Source organism: Sturnira hondurensis, unplaced genomic scaffold (genome assembly GCF_014824575.4).
Source record: "Sturnira hondurensis isolate 20B ecotype Veracruz unplaced genomic scaffold, ASM1482457v3 Scaffold0019433, whole genome shotgun sequence".
Classification (NCBI taxonomy): domain Eukaryota; kingdom Metazoa; phylum Chordata; class Mammalia; order Chiroptera; family Phyllostomidae; genus Sturnira; species Sturnira hondurensis.
This window is the reverse complement of record NW_028092064.1, coordinates 1,311,096-1,333,927: the sequence shown is the minus strand read 5'-3', so window position 1 is coordinate 1,333,927 and position 22,832 is coordinate 1,311,096. Positions and strand designations below refer to the sequence as shown.

General features: G+C 44.7%; 1 protein-coding gene across 15 annotated transcripts in view; it reads left to right on the top strand.

The window, feature by feature from the left end:
* Positions 1-22,084, top strand: part of CELF1 (CUGBP Elav-like family member 1) — a 70,588-nt gene extending 48,504 nt beyond the window's left edge. For 6 of the 15 annotated variants that reach the window (XM_037028036.1, XM_037028034.1, XM_037028022.1 and 3 more), the window contains 12 exons: positions 1,061-1,143; positions 1,729-1,777; positions 6,525-6,659; positions 7,198-7,277; positions 7,577-7,738; positions 10,139-10,214; positions 11,655-11,783; positions 12,327-12,440; positions 12,973-13,158; positions 14,827-14,970; positions 15,641-15,804; positions 19,159-22,084. In XM_037028036.1, coding sequence (XP_036883931.1) covers positions 1,061-1,143; positions 1,729-1,777; positions 6,525-6,659; positions 7,198-7,277; positions 7,577-7,738; positions 10,139-10,214; positions 11,655-11,783; positions 12,327-12,440; positions 12,973-13,158; positions 14,827-14,970; positions 15,641-15,768 — 1,286 coding nt within the window. In that variant the 3' untranslated portion in view covers positions 15,769-15,804; positions 19,159-22,084. Of the gene's footprint in view, positions 1-1,060; positions 1,144-1,728; positions 1,778-6,524; positions 6,660-7,197; positions 7,278-7,576; positions 7,739-10,138; positions 10,215-11,654; positions 11,784-12,326; positions 12,441-12,972; positions 13,159-14,826; positions 14,971-15,640; positions 15,805-15,890; positions 17,843-19,158 lie in introns of those variants that run through there. The other 9 variants (XM_037028037.1, XM_037028027.1, XM_037028031.1 and 6 more) reach the window with 8 other exon arrangements.
* The last annotated feature ends 748 nt before the right edge of the window (positions 22,085-22,832 follow it).

The window sequence follows — 22,832 nt, the reverse complement described above, 5'->3', positions numbered from 1 at the left end:
AAGAGACAAATTCAGAGTAATTTTCTGCGAAAGCTGTTCTACAGTGCAAATGTGAACAAGTATGACTGTCATGTTTGAAACCAGTTTCAATAACAGGATCTAGAACCATAAATTATTTTCTCTTTCTAGCATAGTTAACCCAAAAAGTTAAGTATTGTACTGTTTTTAAATGACTGTCAATATAATGTGCAATAATTTAAAATCTTAATTGCACAGTGATTTTGAAAGAACTATATGTCATATTTCATGGACTATGGACACAGGATTTACAAGATACACCTCCTCCCTCCCATCCCCAACAAAGATACAAAAAACAAAACTACAGATCTCAGTCAGCACCATGTGCTGTTAGAAGTTTAATTATATTTGATGAGAACCAAGGGTACAAAAAAAGATACTAAAAGGATCTTGCTCTTAAGTCATTTTATAATTTAATGAGTGATACTTATTTTGAGGTATATGGTAAAATTGGCTACAAAGTAAGGAAGATTTCTAAAAAGAAAGAGTTTCTGGTAGACAAAGAGCCACAAGAGTTCAAGGTCCCTGTCTGTCTTGTTTGTAGCTAAGTGCTCTTGGCCGAGCACACTGTCCCATGCACAGATGGCAGGGGTTGAATGGCTTGGTACTGTGAGCTTTGTAAGGGAAATCATCTTTCCCAAAGAAGTTATAGGAACAGCTAAAGGAGAATTTTAATGGAACTAAGAGACTAGGCCCTGGCCAGGTAGCTCAGTTGGTTAGAGCATTGTCCTGCTAGACCAAGGTTGTAGGTTCTGTCCCTAGTCAGGGCACATACAAGAAACAACCAATGACTGCATAAATGAGTGGAACAAGTCAATATCTTTTTAAGTTCTATTGAAGAATAGGGCAAAAGTAAGTTTACACTTGTTTATATGGAAAATAACACAGTAATAAATCATAATATAAGAATAAACTGTGTTTCTCATACTCATAGTTGTAAACTTTTTTGCCCCAGCCCTGTATGTCCATGCAGGACAGCGTGCTGTAGGAATTTGTGGTTTCAAAGGACTGGTTTGATTTTGTGAAATCTTGTTTATTGCAGGGTGCTGTTTTGTTACATTTTACACCCGCAAAGCTGCATTAGAAGCACAGAATGCTCTTCACAACATGAAGGTCCTCCCAGGGGTAAGAAAGCTCCTACTACTAAGTGGAACTGGTGGTTTTGACACATGGAACATACTTACATGTATCGGGTACACACTGAAAACCATTTGGGAGGAAGGGTGACTGCCACAGGAATGACTGTAAAGGGACCTTTCAGAGAAGATAGGCTGAAAGTAGTTCTCTCTCAGCCAAGAGAAATTTTTCTTTAATTTTTTTAAAGATTTTAAAAAATTTATTTATCTTTAGAGAGGAAGGGAAGGAGAGAAGGAGAGAAATATCAATGTATGGTTGTCTCTCGTGAGTCCCCCACTGGGGACTGGCCTGCAACCCAGGCATGTTCCCTGACTGGGAATCGAACCGCGATCGTGTGGTTTGCAGGCCCGAGCTCAATCTACTGAGCTACACCAGCCAGGGCTACAGCCAAGAGAATTTTGACTGCTTGATGCAGTATTCTGTCCTGGTATTTTGCGGGGAAGTCATGAGGTAGTCAGACATAAGTTCAAGAGAACTCTACGGGCTCTAGTTTTGGCATTCCTTTAAGAGTCCTCATACTTCTGAATGCCTTCAGTGTGTACGGGGGTAATACTCCTGTGTTTTCCTTTTTAGATGCACCATCCTATACAGATGAAACCTGCAGACAGTGAGAAGAACAATGGTAAGCAAGCACATAGGCTTCCCCCCAACCAGGTTTCTTCCTGCCTTACTTGCTGTTCCCATGGCATCTGGATTGCATTGTGCGCTAAGTAATTTCTTTTGGGGGTAGAACTGACATATAGCGTTATATTAATTTTAGATGTACACCATGTTTTGATATATATTGTGAAATGATCACCACAATAAGGCTAGTTATAACTACATCCATCACTGTACATGGTTACCCCAAAAAACCCACTTTTCTTATGTTAAGAACTCTTAAGATCTACTTTCTTAATAGCTTTTGAATATGTAATATAGTAATAACTATAATTTACACACTGTACCTTACATCCCATGACTTATTTTATAACTGAAGTTTGTACCTTTTGAGCCCCTTCACCCTTCCGTCCACCTCCCACGCCCCATCTCTGACAGCCATCAATCCATTTTCTGTACGGCCTTGGGTTTCTGTTTCCTTTTAAGATCCTACATATCAGAGAGATCATACTGTATTTGTCTTGCCCTGTTTGACATGTTGCACTTAGCATAATGCCCCCAAGGTCCATCCATGTTGTTACAAATGTCAAGATGTCCTTTAAGAAAAAAGATTTTATTTATCTATTTTTAGAGAAAGGAGAAGAGAGGAAGAAAGAAACACCAGTGTGTGATTACCCATCTGTGTGTGAACGCACACGTTCTTTTGAGTTATTTATCAGTGTGCTCTTCGGTTGTTTTCATGTCTTGGCTGTTGTAAATAATGCTGCAGTGGACACAGGTGTGCTGTATCTTTTTGAGTTAGTATTTTCTTTTTCTTCAAGTAAATACCCAGAAGTGGAATAGCTGGATCATATGGTAGATCTAGTTTTAGGTTTTTTTTTTTTTTAATTTTATTTATTTATTTTTAGAGATGAAGGGAAAGAGAGAAGTAGAGAAATATCAATGTATGGTTGCCTCTCATGAGTCCCCTGCTGGGAACTGGCCGGCAACCCAGGCATGTGCCCTGACTGGGAATCGAACCGCGATCGTGTAGTTCGCAGGCCTGCACTCAATCCACTGAGCTACACCAGCCAGGGCCAGTTTGAGTTTTTATAGGAGCCTTCCTTACTGTTTTCTGTAATGTTTACACTAATTAGTATTCCCACCTACAGTGCACAAGGGTTCTCTTTTCTCCACATTCTCACCAACATTTGTTATTTACTTGGCTTTTTGATAATAGCCATTCCAACAGGTGTGAGATGATACCTCATTGCAGTTTTGATTTGCATTTTCCTGATGTTTTATATTTTTTAATTGTAACCCCTTATCAGGTATATGATTTGCAGGTTTTTCTCACATTCATAGGTTGTCTTTTCAGTTTGTTGATGATTTCCTTTGCTATGCAAAAGTTTTTAGTTTAATGTAGTCCCACTTGTTTCTTTTTGCTTTTGTTGCTTTTGCTTTTGGAGTCATATCCAAAAAGTCATCACCAAAACTTATGTCAGGGAGTTCACCACCTAAGGTTTTCTTCTGGGAGTTTTATCGTTCTGGCTCTTACATTCAAATCTAATCCATTTCAGTTGTTTTTTTGTGCATTATATAATACAGTGGTTTGGTGCTCTAAGTAATACCATTGAAATCATCTATTTTTTTTCCTTTAAAGTAAGTGTGGTAAATAACTGAGGTAAATAGAGTTGATAGGGAAACACTACAAGAACATTTTAGATGAACTGGGTTTTTTAAAACTGATTATGTTATTGCAGTTGTCCTAGTTTTCCCTCCTTTGCCCCTGATGCCCACTCAGCATCCCCTACTCCCTCAGACAGTTCCCACACCATTTTCATGTTCATGGGTTGTGCATAGATTCATTACATTCCCATGGCTGTTCTGCAACTACCTATTTGTACTTCTTAATCTCCTCACCTCTTCGCCCATACCCAGCTCCCTTCCCACTGGTCTGGGAACCATCAAAATGCTTTCTGTACCCATGACTCTGTCTCTTCTTGTTTGCTTAGTTTGTTTTTTAGGTTCAGTTGTTGATAGATAAGTATTTATTGCTGTTTTATTGTTCATAGTTTTGATCTTCTTTTCCTTAAGTCTCTTTAACATTTCATATAATAACAGTTTGGTGATGATGAACTCCTTTAGTTTTTTTCTTGTCTGGGAAGCTCTTTATCTGCCCTTCAATTCTAAATGATACCTTTGCTGTGTAGAGCAATCTGGGCTGTAGGTCCCTGCTTTTCATGACTTATGAGTTTTTCTTGCCCCAATCCCTTCTAGCCTGCTAAGTTTCTTTTGAGAAATCAGCTGACAGTCTTATGGGAACTCTCCTGTAGGTAACTAACATCTTTTCTCTTGCTGCTTTTAAGATTCTCTCTTTAACTTTAACCTTTGGCATTTTAATTATGTGTCTTGGGATGGGCCTCTCTGCATCATCTTGTTTAGGATTCTCTGTGCTTCTTGTACTTGAATGTCTATTTCCTTCACCAAATTAGGGAAGGTTCTTTCATTATTTTTTCAAATAGATATCCAATTCCTTGTTCTTTCTCTTCTGGCACTTCTATGATGCAAGTGCTGGAACACTTGAAGTTATTCCAGAAGCTATTTACACTGTCCTCAGTTTTTTGGATTTGTTTGTTTTTTTGATTGGTGGTTTTTTGCTTCCTTCAGTTCCAAATCATTGATTTAATTCTTGACTTCATCCATTCTACTGTTGTTTCCCTGTAAATTGTTCTTTATTTCAATTAGTATATCCTTTGTTTCTGACTGGATCTTTTTTATGCTGTTGAGGTCCTCATTAAGTTCCTTGAGCATCCTTATAACCAGTGTTTTGAACTCTGCTTCTGATATATTATTGCTTATCTCCATTTCATTTAGCTCTTTTTCTCGAGTTTTGATCTGTTCTTTCATTTGGGCCGTGTTTCTTTGTCTCCTCATTTTGGCAGCCTATCTGTGTTTGTTTCTGTATATTAGGTAGAGCTGCTTTGACTCCATGTGTTGGTGATGTGGGCTAATGCAGTAGGTGTCCTGTAGGGTCCTGTGGCACAGCCTCCCCTATCACCCAAGCTGGGTACTTGAGGTGCACACTCAAGGTGGGCTGAATACACCCTCCTTTTGTTGTTGAGCCTTGGTTGCTGCTGGTAGATCAGTGAGAGGGATTTACCCAGGCCAGTGAGCTGCAAGGATTGGCTATAATCTCTTACCACCAACCTTCACCTTCTGCAGAGGATCAGCCGTGCAGGGGCAAGGTGGTGGTGCCCTGACATGGTCTATTGCTGTCCATTGTGTGTGCAGGCTATGGTGTTAACTGGGTGGTACAGGCCAAGATCAGCCCACTCCTGTGGTTTTCCCCAGGGCCACCTGGCCTGAGCTGTAAAGCATTCTGAGATGGTTGTTACTTGTGCTGGACTTGGAGATTTCCAGGCAAAGGCAAGCTGTGAATCTAGGCTGTTTGCTGCTAGTGCCAGGCCTGGAGCCACTTAGCAAGAGGTGTAGGAGTTGGGGCTCACTGAGGCCAGCTGTTGCTTGTTTGAAAGGATTTAGGAAGTTGTGAAGTTTGAGCCAAGGCCGGCCATTCATATGGAAAAGCAGCTCTGGTGGGCTGGTAAGTTGGGTGGGGCAGAGTCTTTGGAGATCGCCCAGGTGGGTCAAACAGTGTTAGCCAGGTTGATGGAGTCTCAGATATGGCACCCACCTGCCTGCTCTGTGGCTGTGGGGTGAGGGTTCAGAAAAGGGACAGTAGCCTCTGCCCACCTTTCTGTCTGGGAAAAAGCTGTCCCCCAGCTCTCACCTTTGATGCTAGACACTTCAGTTTCTCCCTGTATCCCACTAGTGCCTTTCAAACTGCTACCCTGGTGCTGGAGCTCAGAGGGAATGAGTCTGAATAAGTCTTGTGTGTAGGTTCTTTAAGGGGAACTCCTCGGGGCTCCAGAAGTTTCTTCCATCAACTCAGTTCCCACTGATTTTTGCAGCTAGAAGGTAGGGGGGCTTATTTTTCTATCATTGGAACCCTGGGCTAGGGGGCCTGCTGTTGGACTGGACTCCTCGCTCTGAAGATACCCCTCCCAAATTTTTATCCATCACTCGTGGATGTGCAACCAGCCCATTCCGCATCTCCACCCTCCTACCAGTCTGGATGGATGTGGTTTCTTTAGTTCCATAGTTGTCAGACTTACATTCAACTCAATTTCTGACAGTTCTGAGTGATGGTGGTTTCAAATTTTTGTTGTAATTTTGATGTTTGTGTGAGGAGGCTGCCCTGTTTACTATGCTGCCGTCTTGACTGGGTGTCGGAATGTTCTGATCAGTGTAACTTCTTAGGGACTGAAGTGAAGTAGGGAATGAGGAAGGAGGGAGACCCTTAGTCCTCAAGAGGACAATAAGAAAAGGAAAGTGGATAGTTGGACTTTCTGAAAGGTGTGTCCTATTTCTCTAGTCATAGCAATGAAGTGTGAAAACTCATTCTTTAAATAGTAGTAGTTTTATTAGTAAGAGCAAATATTACCAAGTGCTAGGTAAGAATCTGAGCACTGTGCATTTAATTAATAATACCTACAGCTACCCTTGAGGTAACTCTCATAAGATCACAAAGCTACTTTATTTTATGTAAGTGCTTTCAGTGATAACTTTAAGATACCATTGTTTGGAGGAACAAAGTATACCTTAGAATCTGAAAATGGTATCGAGGCACCAGAGCCAGGGTTCAAACCCAGGTGGTCCTGATTCCTGAGTCCCTGGGCTACTCAGTGTCATATAATAATGTTCAAACCTTCTGTGTTTTACTCTCTCAGCAGTGGAAGACAGGAAACTGTTTATCGGTATGATTTCTAAGAAGTGCACTGAAAATGACATCCGAGTCATGTTCTCTTCATTTGGACAGATTGAAGAATGCCGGATATTGAGGGGACCTGATGGATTGAGCCGAGGTAGGTGCATTTTTAAACTTCTAAAGATGCTCCTCTTGAATTTGGATTTCTGTTGAATTGAACCAATGGAAAACAGTGATCTCCAGCCAGTGTGGCTGTGTCATGATGGAGAACTTGGGTGTAGTGTTACATGTCTAGGTCCTGTCACAACTCCTACAGTTTGATCCCTTTTATATTCTCCCATCATCCTTAAGGAGTTTATATTCTCTCCTTCAGTGTCGTGTGTTAAAATTCTGTTTTTATGCTTAGAGATGTTCTTGATGTCAAAATGGAAACATTTTATTCCCAAGAGGAACTGGAGGCTATGAATCCTTCTTTATCCCTCCAGCACTCTGTTTCCTGTCTATGTGTTTGTGGTTTTTAGCACGTATCACACTGGTGTAACATGGCTGTCTCTTCCACTAGATCACGAACTCCTGAAGGCAGAAACCATGTCTGTATTGCTAGTATGGCACTTGACACATAGTTAAGTACTTAGTTAATGTCTATAAATAAACAAAGAAATGAATGAATGAGTTATTGATCCTTCTTTTATCAGGTTGTGCATTTGTGACTTTTACAACAAGAGCTATGGCACAGACGGCTATCAAGGCGATGCACCAAGCACAGACCATGGAGGTAGGGAAGAGATGAATGCAAGGGGGAAGGAAGTTCCTTAGGCTGAGGCTGCCTGGACATTTGACCTTCGGAGCCCAGCAGCAGTATAGCATCTGATTGTTCTAAAAGTTAAGCAGGCCAAACAAATTAACATCGGAAATAGTTGCCCTTTTAAATTATCTTTTGCCCTTTATGTGTATCAGGAAGAGAATCATTTGGCAGTGAATAAAATTAGAATGGAGCCTGTGTGTCATTAGAAATGAGGGTTTTTCCTACACCCAAAGGAAGAATTTGACCCTTTGGTTTTGGTCTTCTCATAGGGTTGCTCTTCCCCCATGGTGGTAAAATTTGCTGATACGCAGAAGGACAAAGAACAGAAGAGAATGGCCCAGCAGCTCCAGCAGCAGATGCAGCAAATCAGCGCAGCATCTGTGTGGGGAAACCTTGCTGGTCTAAATACTCTTGGACCCCAGTATTTAGCAGTGAGTCTTTGTGGTTTGCTTTTTGCAGACTATGCAAGCTCCCAGCTGTTTCTTCTTCTGCTTTCCCCAGCTAACAGACACAGTGGCATTTACAACTTTTAGCACACTGAAATTTTATGTATATTCTTTAAGTCATGTTATTTTCTGTCTGTCTCTCTGGTAACACATCTTTGGTTGTATCTTGAGTTAGAGTGAAATCGTAATTTCGTGATAAAAAGACTTAGAAACATCTCATGTCGCTGCCTCCAAGGGAAAAAAAATTCCTGAGAGAATCAGCTACCAAATATTTTTCTCCATGTCTCTTTCTATCAGGTGTAGAGAACGTTATTAAAGACCTTACTGAGTCTCCCTGAAGAATATGATAAATGTTTCTCTCTGCTAATTGAGAGATCAAACATGGACATTATTAAATGAGTTTTACAGATGTATATTTGAATTCACTATATAGTAAATAGGTTTTCTTTTAGTTTGATCTCTCTCTTGTTGAGCTTAAGTCATATGGTCCAGAGGAGGGACAAGCTGCTATTTATCATTAAGTTTTATTAGGTGTTCAATATTGCAGATTATTACTGCTTAAACCTTTAAAAGGAATTGCAAACAGGACAACGTAATTAAAACTCTGTCATCTGTGAATCAGAAAGAAAAGATCATCTGTAAAGATACCACTGAAAGGAAATAAATGGTGATACCACTAGATTTATGTGGATAGTCCAAAAATATATAATCAGAATAATTAGAGTCATCCACTCCTCATCCTTTCAAAGATTATTCTGTATAGAAATAAGAAAGGCAATGATTTCTGTCCTCTGGTACCGAATTCTGGCTCATTTGGTGCTCCCCTGGTCTCCGTATTTCTCATGTGTTAGAAATCCTGGTTCATTCTAGCTAGTATTTCTCTGAAGTCAAAAAGCGTGGATAGTAGTTCTATTTAAGCAGATAAGATTGTTTCTTAGTGCTAGAACATTGCTTAAAAGTTCAAAAATTCAGAGATCTCTTCTGCCAAAATGATAGTGCTTTGAAAATGGTCTCCATGATGTACATTTACTTTTCTTGGAGAGTTTAGAGCTTCTTTTCAGGGAACACTCTCTTTCTTCTTGTCGTTGCCAACAAGTACATGATAGCATGTGGTGAGAGGGGTGTTTTCTTTAAGTTAGATATGATCCCTTCCCTAAGAGCCATTCTTGTTGACGGAGGAAATGGAGGGGCCAAGTACAGTGTGCCCAGTCCCCTAGTTGGGACTGAACACATCGTCTAAGGTATTTAAGAAGACAAAAAATGAAGACATGGATGCTAACAGGCTGTATAAAGTGATAGTGCATCATCATTAGTTACCAAGTTTTTTTCTGTGAATATGTGGATTGAACCTGCTGGTCTCTGTTGGACTAGAGCAGTGGTTTTTTAATCTTTGTGGGGTTGTGGACTTCTTTGAGAACCTGGTAAACATTGCATGTACATTTTTTTTTTCATTCTGTTTCTGGAAGTTTGTGGACAAAGGGATTCATGACAGGGAAACCAAGTCAGATGTTTATGGGAATGGACAGCAGGTTGAATAAAGAATCTAGAAATGAGAGTACCAGTTGTTCATAAAGAACACTGATTACATTTGAAAGGAGCAGAGGTTTTCAGCAAGTTGGTTAGATCAAGATTGTGGTTTTCTGAGATACAGAATAAGGTCAAGGCCACGGAGACCCATAATCTCATGGAAAGATCCTTTTGCTTCATTTGTTTATGTGATCCATTGAAAGAGAGTGTACACTGAACTGATGTGGACGGGCCCATCAACCATTTAGTCATCTGCAACAGTGAAGACCAATTTGGAGGGGAGGAGATAAATCGGCTGGATGGATGTGTAGCATGGGAGAGAGTGATCTAGTCGTGGTTCTGTTGTGGCTGGTAAAGAAGAATGAATCCAAGAAATACCCTGAAACAGTCAGATTTGATACTTAAAATAATTGTTAGAAATAGAAATTGGGTATCCAGATGGAAACAATCTGCAAAATAAGATGTATGGACTTCACTAGAAAACTTGAGAGAGAGGAAATAGAAATGGCAGTCATCCATACCAGACATGCATCACAGTCGACTACGTAGCTACTTGAGTCGAGCTTAGTTCCCTGCTCTACTTCTTTCCTCTGCTGTGCTGCGTTCTCTTGCCCGGGCACTTGAGCTTGGCTCAGTACTCAGTGAACATTACTGTCTTCTGGGCCAGGGCTTTAGCTGTGTTGTATTGTCCTGTGCTGTCCCAAGTCTTGTTTCCGTTGTGTTAGCTTGGGTTCTTGTCTTCAACGTTCTTCTCTCTGGGGGCCTCTGCACTCTCGCTTTGCTGTGCTGTAGAGTTATCCCAGATGCAGAACCAGCCCTCACTCTCACTCTTGTTCTGTTTTTTGGTGTAATGTCTAGCTTTATTTGCAGCTCCTTCAGCAGACTGCCTCCTCTGGGAACCTCAACACCCTGAGCAGCCTCCACCCAATGGGAGGTAAGTGTTTCACTGCTGCGGAGGAGCAGCAGCAGCCAGGCCAACAGACCCAGCTAACGACAGTCTGAGAGTTTTGCACTGTTGTGCAGAAAAAAATTTTTCCACTCCATAAACCTGACATGAGACGAACATCCCAGGTATCAACTGCCTTGTCTCTAGAAGGTGACTCTATTAGTCATTGGTGCCAGATTGTTCTGGGATTGTCTTGTGCTCCCCATCCCTCTAAATCTCTGTTGAGGAAGAAGATGGAAAAGATCTGTTAGCACCTGTAGACTCTCTGAGGCCATTTTGATCAGAAGGAAATCGCTACAGTTCTTTATTTACACAATAAAGAGACTTTTCCAGTGACTGAAGAAAAGCATAAGAAGGCTTCCATGCAAATGGTGCCCTGCAGTTGCTAGAATCCAGGCAGTTAGTTTACCTCTCTGTCTTCTCTATGTTATGCCATAGGTGAATTACCTTTTGTTGCTATTACCATGCATGGAAAACTTAATTGACACATGCTTGAGTTTATAACAAAATGAGGTTCCACAGACAAACCTAGGCAAGATCTATCAGAATAAGTTAGTGGGGGTGGGGTAGGGAGCCTCAGACCTGCCTGTCTGCCCTTTGGCAGTGGGGTAAAGCTAGGCAAGTGCAGTTGAGAAAGGGGTGGTCTAGGGTGAGCTACATTTTGCCATTTGGAAAATTTTGATAGTTGTTTGATTTGTCCCAGGGACTGAGGAAGTTGCCAGATTGTGAATCTGTTACAGTTTTTTATTCTCATTAACTCTTTCCCCCATCCCTCTGCCTTCCCATCATCTATTAAATGGTTTGCAACACATTGTCAGTGCGGTTTGACTCTCTGGCTCTCCTTTTAATTGTTGCTTAGGTTCCATTTGGAAACCTTTCTTCCCCTCATTTTTTTGTCTCTTCTTCTGATGACTAATGGGCTATTCAGGTGGTGGTCTTTCTTTCTTTCTTTCTCCCTTTGCCATCTTCACATGTATTCCCTCCCGTCGTTCCTCCTCTTTTGGGTCTCTGCTACGTTTTTTGCTTGTTATCTCCATTTCAAAGGACACGTTCCTGTAAAGTCTGAGTGAGGGACTCAGGTGCAGTCACATTCTGTGCCACAGGTTTTGGCTTTGTCATCCTCTGGCTGCATGGTAGACCACAGACGTCCCTCTCCTTCCCCGTTTCCTAATTGCCTGTCTCTTTATTAATGCTCACTTGGGGTGGCGTGCAGTTGGATTAGATACTACTTCTGAGGAAAGTATGTCAAGTTTCTTGATGAGTTGAGTGATATCTGAATCTTTTTGGAGCCCTGTAGGGTTGCTCAATAAGGCTTATCTAGAACATTTCCTCTTGGGAACTAGCCTTCTCCCAGTATATGCTGGCATTGCTGGAGTGGATGGAAGGCACCCGTATCTACTCACTGATCCCTTGCTTTGGATGTTGCAGGGCTGAATGCAATGCAGTTACAGAATTTGGCTGCCCTAGCTGCTGCAGCTAGTGCTGCTCAGAACACACCAAGTGGTACCAGTGCTCTCACTACATCCAGCAGTCCCCTCAGCGTACTCACCAGTTCAGGTAAGCGTGGGGTGGGCCAGAGGGCCCTTGTGTGCCTTGGGCAGAATCCCAAGAGAGGGGTATGTCATTCTGGAGAGTTAAATAACACCCATTTCCAAAGGAGACAGATCATGAGCAACAGATTTTCATGTGCCATCTTCTGACTTAAAAATCTCACAATTTTTAATTTCTTTTTTTTTAAACATTTTATTTATTTATTTTTAGAGAGAAGGGAAGGGAAGGAGAAAGAATGGGAGAGAAACATCAATGTGTGGTTGCTTCTCATGTGTCCCCTACTGGGCACCTGGCCTGCAGCCCAGGCATGTGCCCTGACTGGGAATCAAACCAGCGACCCTTTGCTTCACAGGCCCGTGCTCAATCTCACAATTTTAATTTCTTATAACCATCATTTGGCTTGATGTTCAGTAGGAACAGTTATCAAAATTAGTAACTGAAAACCTTCTTACTAAGAGAATACTTAAGTAGTACCACTCTTGGGCTTTGGTTCTTATTGACATGAGAAGGCAAGTGTTGGCTTGAGTTTAACTTGGGGATTTCTGGTAGCAGGGTCCTCACCGAGCTCCAGCAGCAGCAGCTCTGTCAACCCCATCGCATCCCTTGGAGCTCTGCAGACATTAGCTGGAGCCACGGCAGGCCTCAACGTCAGCTCTCTGGCAGGTGAGAGGCAGCCCTTGGATGTCATTCGGCCTTTCTTTGCACAGGTGGCACACTATAAACAGCTCTGGTGAAGGCACTGTTAGAATGATAGAGTGGCCCAGTGAACTTAAAAATAATCATGTGATTTTGAGTCAGGCCTGAGTTAAATTCCACCTCTGTCCCTTCACTGGCTGTAACTTTTGACCACCTTTCCAAGGTCATCTTCTCATGTATGAAGTGGGAATAGAATACTTTGAGGGTTATTAAGTTAAATGAGAAGACAGGTAATATACTGAGCACATTGCTCAGTACAGTGTCCAAAGAGAAAATGGGGCAAGTCATGTGTGAGTGGTATCCCTTCTTGCATGGATGGAAAGGAGGTAAAATCTCCATTAGCAACGAGGTTTGGTGAGTGTCCTAGAGTCTGACCACTCGGGTGGCCATTTCTCCTCAGGGTGATAAGAGCAAGATAAAAGGGAGGACTTTGGAGTTTTTCTTTTGTATCAGTTGAGTGTTTTCAATCCTGTTAATCCTGTTTTCTCCCTTGCCCAAGGGATGGCTGCTTTAAATGGTGGTCTGGGCAGCAGTGGCCTTTCCAATGGCACTGGGAGCACCATGGAGGCCCTCACGCAGGCCTACTCGGGGATCCAGCAGTACGCCGCGGCGGCCCTGCCCACTCTGTACAACCAGAATCTGTTGACACAGCAGAGCATTGGTGCTGCTGGCAGCCAGAAGGAAGGTGAGTGGCACAGAGAGAGCCTCGGGCTGGGGACAGGCATGGTTTCTCTTTTGCACCAGAACGGAAAGGCAGTGCAAAGGCCAAGAGAACCATTCAGGTGGTCAGACCGCCGCTTTTCTTGGATGGTGTCAGAGATAGACTGAGAAACTCTTTAAGTGTGATCTGCTTTTGGAACGTTTTTTGGATGTGGCTCAGACCAGAGATAACCTCTGAACGCCCTTCTGGAATGGGGCTGCCATTTTTAGATGAAGAAATGATCTGTTTTTATTAGGAAGTCTTTTCTATGGGTTATAAATCTGTCAGAGGAGATTTTCAGTGTGGGTGTCCCTTTTAGATATATCTTGGCATTTTCCTTTTTTTCTGATCTATGCTTTTACTAATTGAGGACAGAATGAAGGCTGATGGGACAGAAAGAGCTGTGGCCTGTGGGTTGATGCAGGAGAAGTGTGGGTTTTGATATAAATGGCATTAAATTTAGGAGAGGCTATCTAGGCAGAAAGAGGCCTGAGGTAGTTTGAACAGAAAGTCCTGCTGCACCTCTCTGCTTATATTTGACTGGGCTTTCTTTTAAAACCAGGAGCTGGCAAGGTTTAAGTGCTAATGCAGGGAAAAGACAAGTGTCCTCTCTTGCCTTAGCGGCAGGGAGTACTGGTTTAATAGTCTTACCTGCTCTGAATCAGGTGCTTTTGTGCCTTAGGACGTGGTAGTAGGAGAACTGGTGGCACTGTGGAGACAATAAACTGGGAAAAGCACGAGGTGTTCCAGATGGTGCAGTGAAACATGGTGAACAAGAAAGGGGGGTAGGGAGTGCTGGAGACACCGCATTTTATAGCGGGGGTTTGCCGATGGTGTCTCTAAGGTGCCATTTAGGCAGAGGAAGATGAGTAAGGGGAGGCAGGGAACAGCAAGTGCAAATGCCCTGGGGTAGCACTGTTCCTCGGCATGTGTGATGGCATTGGGGAGGCCGGGGTGGCTGGAGAATGGCTGCACTGTGATTATAATGAAACTCTTCTTGGTTAGAAAATCGTTGAATAGTTGGAGGAGGAAAACAGGTGCTATTTTTGAGTTCAGTGTTAATCATAGTTTAAAATGTAATTTCTTTTCAGTGAGGTACAATTGACATAAGGTGAAATTCACTTTTTTTGGAATATAGCTCTGTGAGCTCTGATGGAGGCCTACAGTCGTCCAACCACCATCTCAAATACAGAACGTTTCTGTCACCCCCAGAAATTCCCTCATGTCCCTTTGTAGTCATTTCCTTGCCCCCACTTCCTGCCTCTAGCAATTACCAATCCATTTGCTGTCCCTGTAATCTCTAGACATAATTTTGAAACCTGTTTTGCTTAGAAGTTCTTTCTACCTCCTTTTCTGTTTTCCTACAAGTGTCTAGTCTCTGGTTTTATGCTGCACATGCAGGTTTCCCTGCTTCATTGTGTAGCTGTGCCTTCCTCCACAGGGTCAGATTCTCATGTCCCTCGGTGAAACACGGAGCATGGCTAGACATGGGGGAGGGGATCTGTTTCAGTGATTGCCTTTCAGTTCCCTGTTTTGTAGCTGGAGAATCTGTTGGGGTGCTAACACTTGTAACACCAGGGGGAAATGGGAGATGATGCAGGAGGATAAGTTTGCGTCACACTGATACCTTTTCAATCAATGGGTGTCTTGAAGGTCCAGAGGGAGCCAACCTGTTCATCTACCACCTGCCCCAGGAGTTTGGAGATCAGGACCTGCTGCAGATGTTTATGCCCTTTGGGAATGTCGTGTCTGCCAAGGTTTTTATAGACAAGCAGACAAACCTGAGCAAGTGTTTTGGTATGTTGGCTTTGGTGTGTGTGTTGGGTAGGGGGTAATTCCCACAGAGAAAGACAGGGAAGGGGCTGATAGCAGAAACTTGGGGTGGAGAGTGAGTTGTTTAACTCATCCTTGTGCAGATTTACATAACCTCTCTCTGAGTCTCAGTTGTTTTTCTTTTGAGGTTTTACTTATTTTTAGAGAGAGGGGAAGGGAGGGAGAAAGAGGGAGAGAAAGATCAGTGTGCAAGAGAAACATCAGTTGGTTGCCTCTCTCATGCCTCCAACTAGGAAACCTGGCCCGCAGCCCAGGCCTGCACCCTGACTGGGAATCAGAACCGGTGATCTTTTGGTTCCCAGGCTGGCGCTCAATCCACTGAGCCGCTCCAGCCAGAGTTAGCCTCAGGTTTTTTCGCTTCTGTAATGGGCACCATGAGTTCTGCCCACAGTCTCTCCAGAGGGTAAGATGATGTGTGGGAAATGGCTTGGCCAGAATACTGAAAGTACCGCATCGGTGTCAGGTGATGCGGTTCGGGATTTATTTTATGCGATAACAATATACGGATTTTTTGTCCCTGCTGAGGAAAATTGGGATTTGAAGCTAAGCTCATAAGGTATTTCTTGCATAAGGAGGACTGAGAATCTCCTTGCCTCGTTATGCCTCTCACCTGGGTTTCTGCTTGGACACACAGGTTTTGTAAGTTACGACAATCCTGTTTCGGCTCAAGCTGCCATCCAGTCCATGAACGGCTTTCAGATTGGCATGAAGCGGCTCAAAGTGCAGCTCAAACGTTCGAAGAATGACAGCAAGCCCTACTGAGCGTGCTCCCCTCAGACTGGAGTGAGAGGGTCTCTGGTAAGTTGGGGAGGAGCACCTTGGTGAGGCGAAGCCCTAGGCTGTGTGTTGGCAGCCCCGGACCCTGATCCCTGCCACTCTCGCAGGCACAGCTTGCCCCGAAGACGCGGCTACTGCCTTCTGTGGGAGTTTCGCTTCGTACAGAGGACGAGTTTGTGCTTTGGTTTCCAGTGTTTTACTTTGGAGTTTAGGTGCCATATTCTGAGTTTTTTTCTTTATTTAAAGTTTGCTGTGTTTGTAACCAGTGTGTGTTGAGAAGGACCAACATCACACCGCCCTGGGGGAGGAAGGGGAATGGAGAAACATTAAAGAAGATCAGGACTTGCCCAAAACTACCCCAAGAGAGAGGACTGAGTGAAACCAAAAACTGACCCCCAGAATCTCCCCAAGTTGCAAGAGTGGATGAAATGAGAACTAATGTCCCAGAGCCGTGGTGGGTGGGGCTGGTGCCAGAGGAAAGTGAGAGGGACGTGACATGAGGAAACTTCCCAGCTGCCTTCCGTGGAAGTACTGAGTTCTTGCTACCAGTTTTTCTGACTCTTGTCCGGGATATCTGCCCCCCTTTCCCAAGAAAGGGCTAACAATTCTCTGGAAATAAAACCCCTGTTAAATTAGCCTGGCATATGCAAAAAAGCAGGGAGACATCACCAATTACTGGCTTTCCTAGCCAGCCACTGGTGTTGATTTAGCCCTGCCTGGCTAGTGGCTCCTAGGAAGAACCAGCCAGTCAGAGTGGCCATTTTTAGTTTATTTCAACCCCAGATTCGACTATGGCCCATTTCTTACAGGTCCTTTAGAGAAGGCCTCCAGGGAAGATGCCCTGGTTTCCTTCCTTGTAGTTGACCACAGCAAGGAGTGTCATTTCACTCTAAACCACCACTTTATCATGAGGGTAGAACCAAGAGGGACTTCTAGTGCCTGGCTGGAGGGGGCTCCTCTCCTGAGCAGAGTGATCAAAAGCCATCTAGTCGCGGGAGAGGAGCCTGCTTCTAGTGGAGCCTGGTTCTAGTTGTGCCTGCCTCAGAAGGTCCCTTCAGGCCAGAGTGCTACCTTTGCCAGAGGCCAGCCAGCACTTAGTACACTTAAGACGATAGAGAAGTTTGTGCTCACCTCCTTGTCGAGGTGTCCCGGGCATAGTATTTTCACCAAGGCAGGCCCTTCTTCTGACCGCTCCCGCACTATCTTCTGCTCCTGGGGACAAAGGAGACTATAGGATGTTTACAGCCTCCATATGGATTTAGTGTTCATTTACCTCAGTATTACCTTGTTCGTTTTTGTCCACGTGCTTATAGTTAGCTCCCTGCTGCCTCCCACAGGTCTCACTCCAGCTCTTGCTTGTGACCGTCCCCCACCCCCCAGCCTCTGGGCTCTGCCTCTGCTCTTAAGAAATGCTGTGGGCATAGAGAGCCAGGAAGGACATGCTGTTGGGAATGTGCACTTTGGCACAGGCAGCCCTGTTACAATACAGCTCTTAGCGCCAAGGCCAGTGACTGGGTGCCTAGGATCTTAAATTTCACACACATCAGTCCTGACCCCTAACAGCAGAGACAAGATGAAAGGGGTTGGTTTGCTAGTGAGTCAGATGGGGACTTGCTCCTTGTCCTGCTGTCCATTTTGGTCGCAGACAGGGGTTGACCATCTTGCTGTTGTACAGGTAGTTGGTGTTGGATTATCCCATTGAAGCTGGGACAGCTGTTCTCTTCTCATAGTTATAACTTGGGTCTGTTGTCCTCTAAGGAACGTGAAACATACTTAAGCTGAACCACGTAAACTTGAACTCTGCACACTGGGTGAAATGTGTCCTGTGTTTCAAGGATAAAACTGTTCCAAAGGCTTCCAGGGTCATGATGGGATTTTTTAAATAAATGCAAAAAATAAAAATAAAAAAGAAAAAAGAAAACAAAAAAAGAAAAAAATGCTAGGTTGGGGAGGCGCTGTTCTGAATCCCAACCAGCTGGAATCAAGAATGTCGTTTCTATTTTTATAGAAGTTTTATACAGCTCCGGGGTGGAGAATATTTATTACCTAAATTATATCTCTGGAAAAGGCCAGGATTCTGTAGAATCCAGAATGTGATTGTTATACACACAGGGTGCTGTGTATGATTGAAACTACTGACTTTCTGTGGCCTGTTTGCAGCCCAGCCAATCTGCCAGAGGGGGAGGAATTAATGCTGTGAATTGGCGGAGGAGAGAGCTGTGCTCTCCAGGGCGCTGTGGTGCTGTGATCGCTAACCTTCTGTTATGTCTTCCTCCTTGGCCATCGTGGGGTTTTCCAAATCCCATAACTCCACTCTATTCCCACTTTCCCTTTCTCTCCCTCCTCCCCCAGTTCACCATTTATTGTCCACAGATTTGTCTTGGGCTCTGGGACCTTCAGAAACCCCTTTCCAAATGACCTGAAAGGCAAAGGTGTGATCAGCCTGCCTTTGATACCAGGCCCTGAGGTTTCATTCCTGCTTGTGGGTTCTCTTTTCTAAAAGGACCATCTGCCCCAGCAGGGCCCTGGGCTGCCCCAGCAGTCCCCTGAGGAGATGGGTGCCCCTGCCTGCTCTCTGCCCTGCCCGGTGACTTAGCGCGGCAGCACTGCCCTTGAGCACAGTTTTCTCCCCAGGCCAAAGAGGGTTTGTGAGGGCGCTGCTCCCCTATGGGCCTCACGTTGTGGGAGTGTTCATTTGGGAGAGCGGAGACACGCAGTCAAGTCTTAAGCAACCTTTTACTGTTGTGTGTGGGGTTCATTTTCATAAATGTGTTTTTCTCCTGTAGTTTTTTTTTGTTTGTTTGTTTCTTACTTGGATTTCATCATGAAATTGATTTGCCTTGAATGCAGCTAGACACTGTCTCCTGGGTCCCACATGAGTGGCCAGGGCCTGCGTGGAAGCTAAGAGCTTGGATTTCTGGGAACAAAGGGCCATCCCCACAGGATTGAGGAGAAATCCTGGCCCTCGCCCCTCAAGAGTTCCCCCACCACGCTTCTCCTTCCTTCCTGGGTCTCAAACGGGGGGTCCGAGTGGCAGAGGCTCTGCTCCCCCAGAGGCCTCTTTGGTGGGTTTGGACGCTTCAGGGGAAATCCAAGCCTTCGTTTCCCTTCTGTCTCTGGCAGTTGGATGTTTTCTTGGTGTCCTCCATGTCCTTTTTGACTTTTCCCTGTGTCCATTGTTAGCATGTGCAAAAGTTCCCTGTCATTACCTGGCCCCTGCCCCTCCCCCNGCCCCGCCCCCCCCCCCCCCCCCCCCCGCCTCCTCATTTCAGGGCTGTACACAGTGAGTGTTCCTGTTCTCTCTCTCTTTGTTTGGATGTATTGCTCTGTGTAACTCAGTGGGTCTCCCTCTTTCTGGTTTGTTTTTTTTTCTAGATTCCTGCCGTTTGTTCATCGTTGTGCCTAAAGCATGTCGATGTGGCGTCAAGTACATCGTCCAAATCCCTGTCTCTTCAGCTTCTCTGATGCTTGAACTCTCACCTTTGACCTTGTGTTGATCTTTGATGCTGATGTGTATTTTTATTATGTTTGTTTCTTTCTTTGTTTTTTCTTTTTTCTTTCCTTTTTTTTTCTTTTGTGCTGCCAAATTGGTTTTGCTAGAACGACTGCTGAAGGGGAAATATTTAAACTTGCATTTGAATATAAAAAAATCTATTTTTCTAGAACTTCATAAGATAACCACTTGATTTTGTGATTCCAATTCTTTGTAATTGTCTTCAGAGCAGCCCTACTAGCACATACCGCGTGGTGTTTGTATTTCTGTGAACACACAGCCAGTCTGTTTCTAGGCTTTGTTTCTGTGTGCTTAGTTTTAAAGACAACTTTGAAGTAAACAATGAAATAAAAGATGTCACTGAAACCTTTGAGGCTCCTGAGCACATTTTGCTGATACAGTTTGTGGGGCTTGAGGAGACCGCATGTGTTCTTATTTTTGTTTTTCTGAGCTCTCAACTGCAGAGAACACCTGAGCCCCCCTTTCTTTTGGACAGCAGGCTGCAGCTCGGGCCCCGGCCAGGCCTTCCCTTTGGAGGGTCTTCCCTGCAGCCACCCTGCAGGGCCTGCAGGGCCCTCGGCCCGTTCCCTCCATGCTTGTTCCTACAGTCTCCACAGCAAAATGTGATGCTTTGATTTTTTTGTTTTGTTTTTGTATTGTTTTTGTGCTTTTTGTTTGGAATTTTTTCCTTTCCTAGTAAGATTATGCCCAGAAAAAAACAAGTTTTGCATGTTTCCTGCTGTTTCTTCACACCTTCTTATATATCACCTTCACCTCTCTGTTTTCTATAGTTTGTGCAAAAACTGACCGATTTAAAAGGGTTTCAATGAAGCTGTTTTAAATTGTTGTGGGGTAATTTTTTCAAGATTGTATTGTTTATTTTGAAGTGGCGACTTTCTCCTCTGTTGCCCTTAGAGCCGTTTGCCTGTGCACTTAGACTGTCACCTCGCGTGGCCTCAGGCCTCGGCAGGGCCTCCAGGAGGCCAGCTGCCCTGTCGGAGATGGGCTGGGAGGGCGCCAGGAGAGGCACGAGGAACAGAGGTAGAACCCAGAAGGTGGCTGCGGGTGGGCAAGAGGCTTAGCGTGTTGAGGGTGGTGAGTATCCCTCGGTCCCGGGGAAGGAGGGTGCTCTTCACCGTCAGAGGAGGCCATCTGTGCACCAAGTGGCAATATACCTGCTAGCGTTTCTCCTGGGTGACAAGCACAATACTACAGTCTTCACACTGTTTACAGCCCTGGCCGCCAGCTACCCCACACTGGCTCTTCACTGCAGCTCTGCCCTTGCTTAGCTAGTGGAATGAGGTAAGGGCAGGGATTCGTTTTTTAAAACTGGGTGAAGAGCCAAATAGCTACTGTCCCTGGGTGCCAGGCAAGCGAGTTCCTTGGTTCCCTGAAGGGAACTTGCCCTCCTCTCATGTGGCACCATCCACCCCCAGGGTCTGAGGGCCTGAGTAAGAATGGGAATGGTGAGGGGGAGCCTAGAGGAGGTGAGAGGTCACGGGATGGGTCTGTGGCAGTAAGAGGTTGCAGAGGGAGAAGTTGGTGAGAGATCCCAGCCAGAGAGCTTAGGCTGCTAGTAGGTGGAGGAGCTGGGAAGCAGGATTGTCCAGGGAAGGGCAGAGAGGGAGGGGTAGCCAAGGGCCCAGGGACAGGGTTGGGGAAGGTAGGAGCACTGTTAGCATCATCCATTCTGGGGTTGATGAAGGAAGAGATCCCAGCAGAACTTCTGGTCTGGGACCCAGCAGGTTGCCTAGTATTACGCTTGGGGCCACTCTTACTGGAAGGAAAGGGCAGACAAATGAAGACCCAGTGTATGGTAGACTCCTTAATTTCCTGGAAGGGGCAGTTGGATGGAAAGAGGCCAGGAACCCCAGCCTGAGCAAGACTGCCGTGCACCCCACAGTCTGACTGCACAGAGCCGCCTCTGTTGGCGAAGGCGCTGAGGCCCCCCTTCCTGTGTGTCAGAATCCATGTTTGCCAATATATTTTGCTTTCAATTCCAAGAGGAGCTCTGGGAAAACCTGTGGATAAAACCAAATGCCAAACGTTGGACGTTGTTTCCTTTTCCTTTTCTCTCTCTGATTGTTTTAATTGTTCTGTGGTGGTTTTAATGGATTTGAGACCCTGGAGCGGCAGCTGCCTTTCTGATTTCCAGCTGCTTTTTGTGAATAATTTAAAAAGAAAAAAAAAAGAAACTTTACATTTTGGAGACAAACCTGTGTGAGTTTTTTATTGGTACAAACGTTGTATTTAACACTAGGGGTTTTGTACAGTTTTTTGCCTTTTCTACTAGAAAACAATGTAAAGTGATTTCACAATGTGAAGAGAAAAAATTGCCACTATGACCAAACGCACAGTCTGTTCTGCAGCAACAACGGGATTCAATCAGCTCAAAGTCGCGACTCAGCCGTAGAAATGCTTTTCCTTTACCTTGTTTGAGCTTTTCCTTTCTTTCCTGTTTTGATTTGCAAAAGAAAATGTCTTTTTGTGTGAACTTGTGTTGTACTATGTAGAAAATTATGGATTTTACTTTAATGGTTTAAAAAAAGCAAGAAGAGCCCTTGTTGCTTTTCTGACCTGATCACAGAGTTTATGTAGTGGATTAAAAAAGAAAAAAAAATGTTACAAGTTTGGAGCGAGGGAGTATGTGTTTAAAAAAAGAATCGCCTTCCTTTTTTGTGTGTTTTTCCTTTTGTCCCAATGGGGAACCTAAATCTGTTTTAATTGCACAGACACACGGACAAAAAGTCATTTTGTATCTGCCAAGTGTGGTACCTTCCTTTGTTTATTTGCTATTAAACTGTTTGAGAAGAACTGGTGTTGTCTTCAGAGTTGTTGATTGTTGGGGTGGGCGGTGGGTTTGGGGGTCTGTGGCATGGGCGGCCTTCCCAGAGAAGGGTGGGTCCCCTGGTTTCACTTTGCTATACCTGTCCGTTTGCCCCGGAAAGCTGCCTTCTCCTCCATCATCTGTTCTTTTGCAGTAACCCTGCTAATACAGAAGCACCTCACGACTTTTTTGGTCTTAATTTTCATGCTGCTTTATACCCACGCCACACTGTGCAATTGGCCCAAACCTGTGAGTGCAAGTCTCTCCCTGGGCAGTGGAGTTCCTGGGCGGGGGGGGGTGTTGGCGGGGAGGCCACCAGCCAGCGTGGAGTCCAGAGCGTGTGGCCTTCTTCCTCTCTGGGCCTTTACCGCCACAGCCCAAGTGGGGCTGCTTCCTCCCCTTCACTGTGCCCTCAGAACAAGTCACAGCAGGACATTTCTAAGGTTCCTGGGCTTTACGGTTTATTAACTCTAGATTCCTCTCCAAGGGAGGTCCTACATCAGGGCCTCCTCAGTCCTCTGAATGACAGGTGCTGCCACTGGACCAGGAGTTTGGGGCCCTCCTCCGCCAGTCCTTGTGCAGCTGCTGCCTGGCTAAAAAAATGCCACCAGAAGATGGCCTGTGGGTAGGCCAGGCCCCAGCTGTCTCACCACGGGCCCTCTGGCAGGGGGCAGTACCTGGAGAAGTACTTCCCAGCAGGGGGCCCACTGAGGACCAGCCTGTGCACTG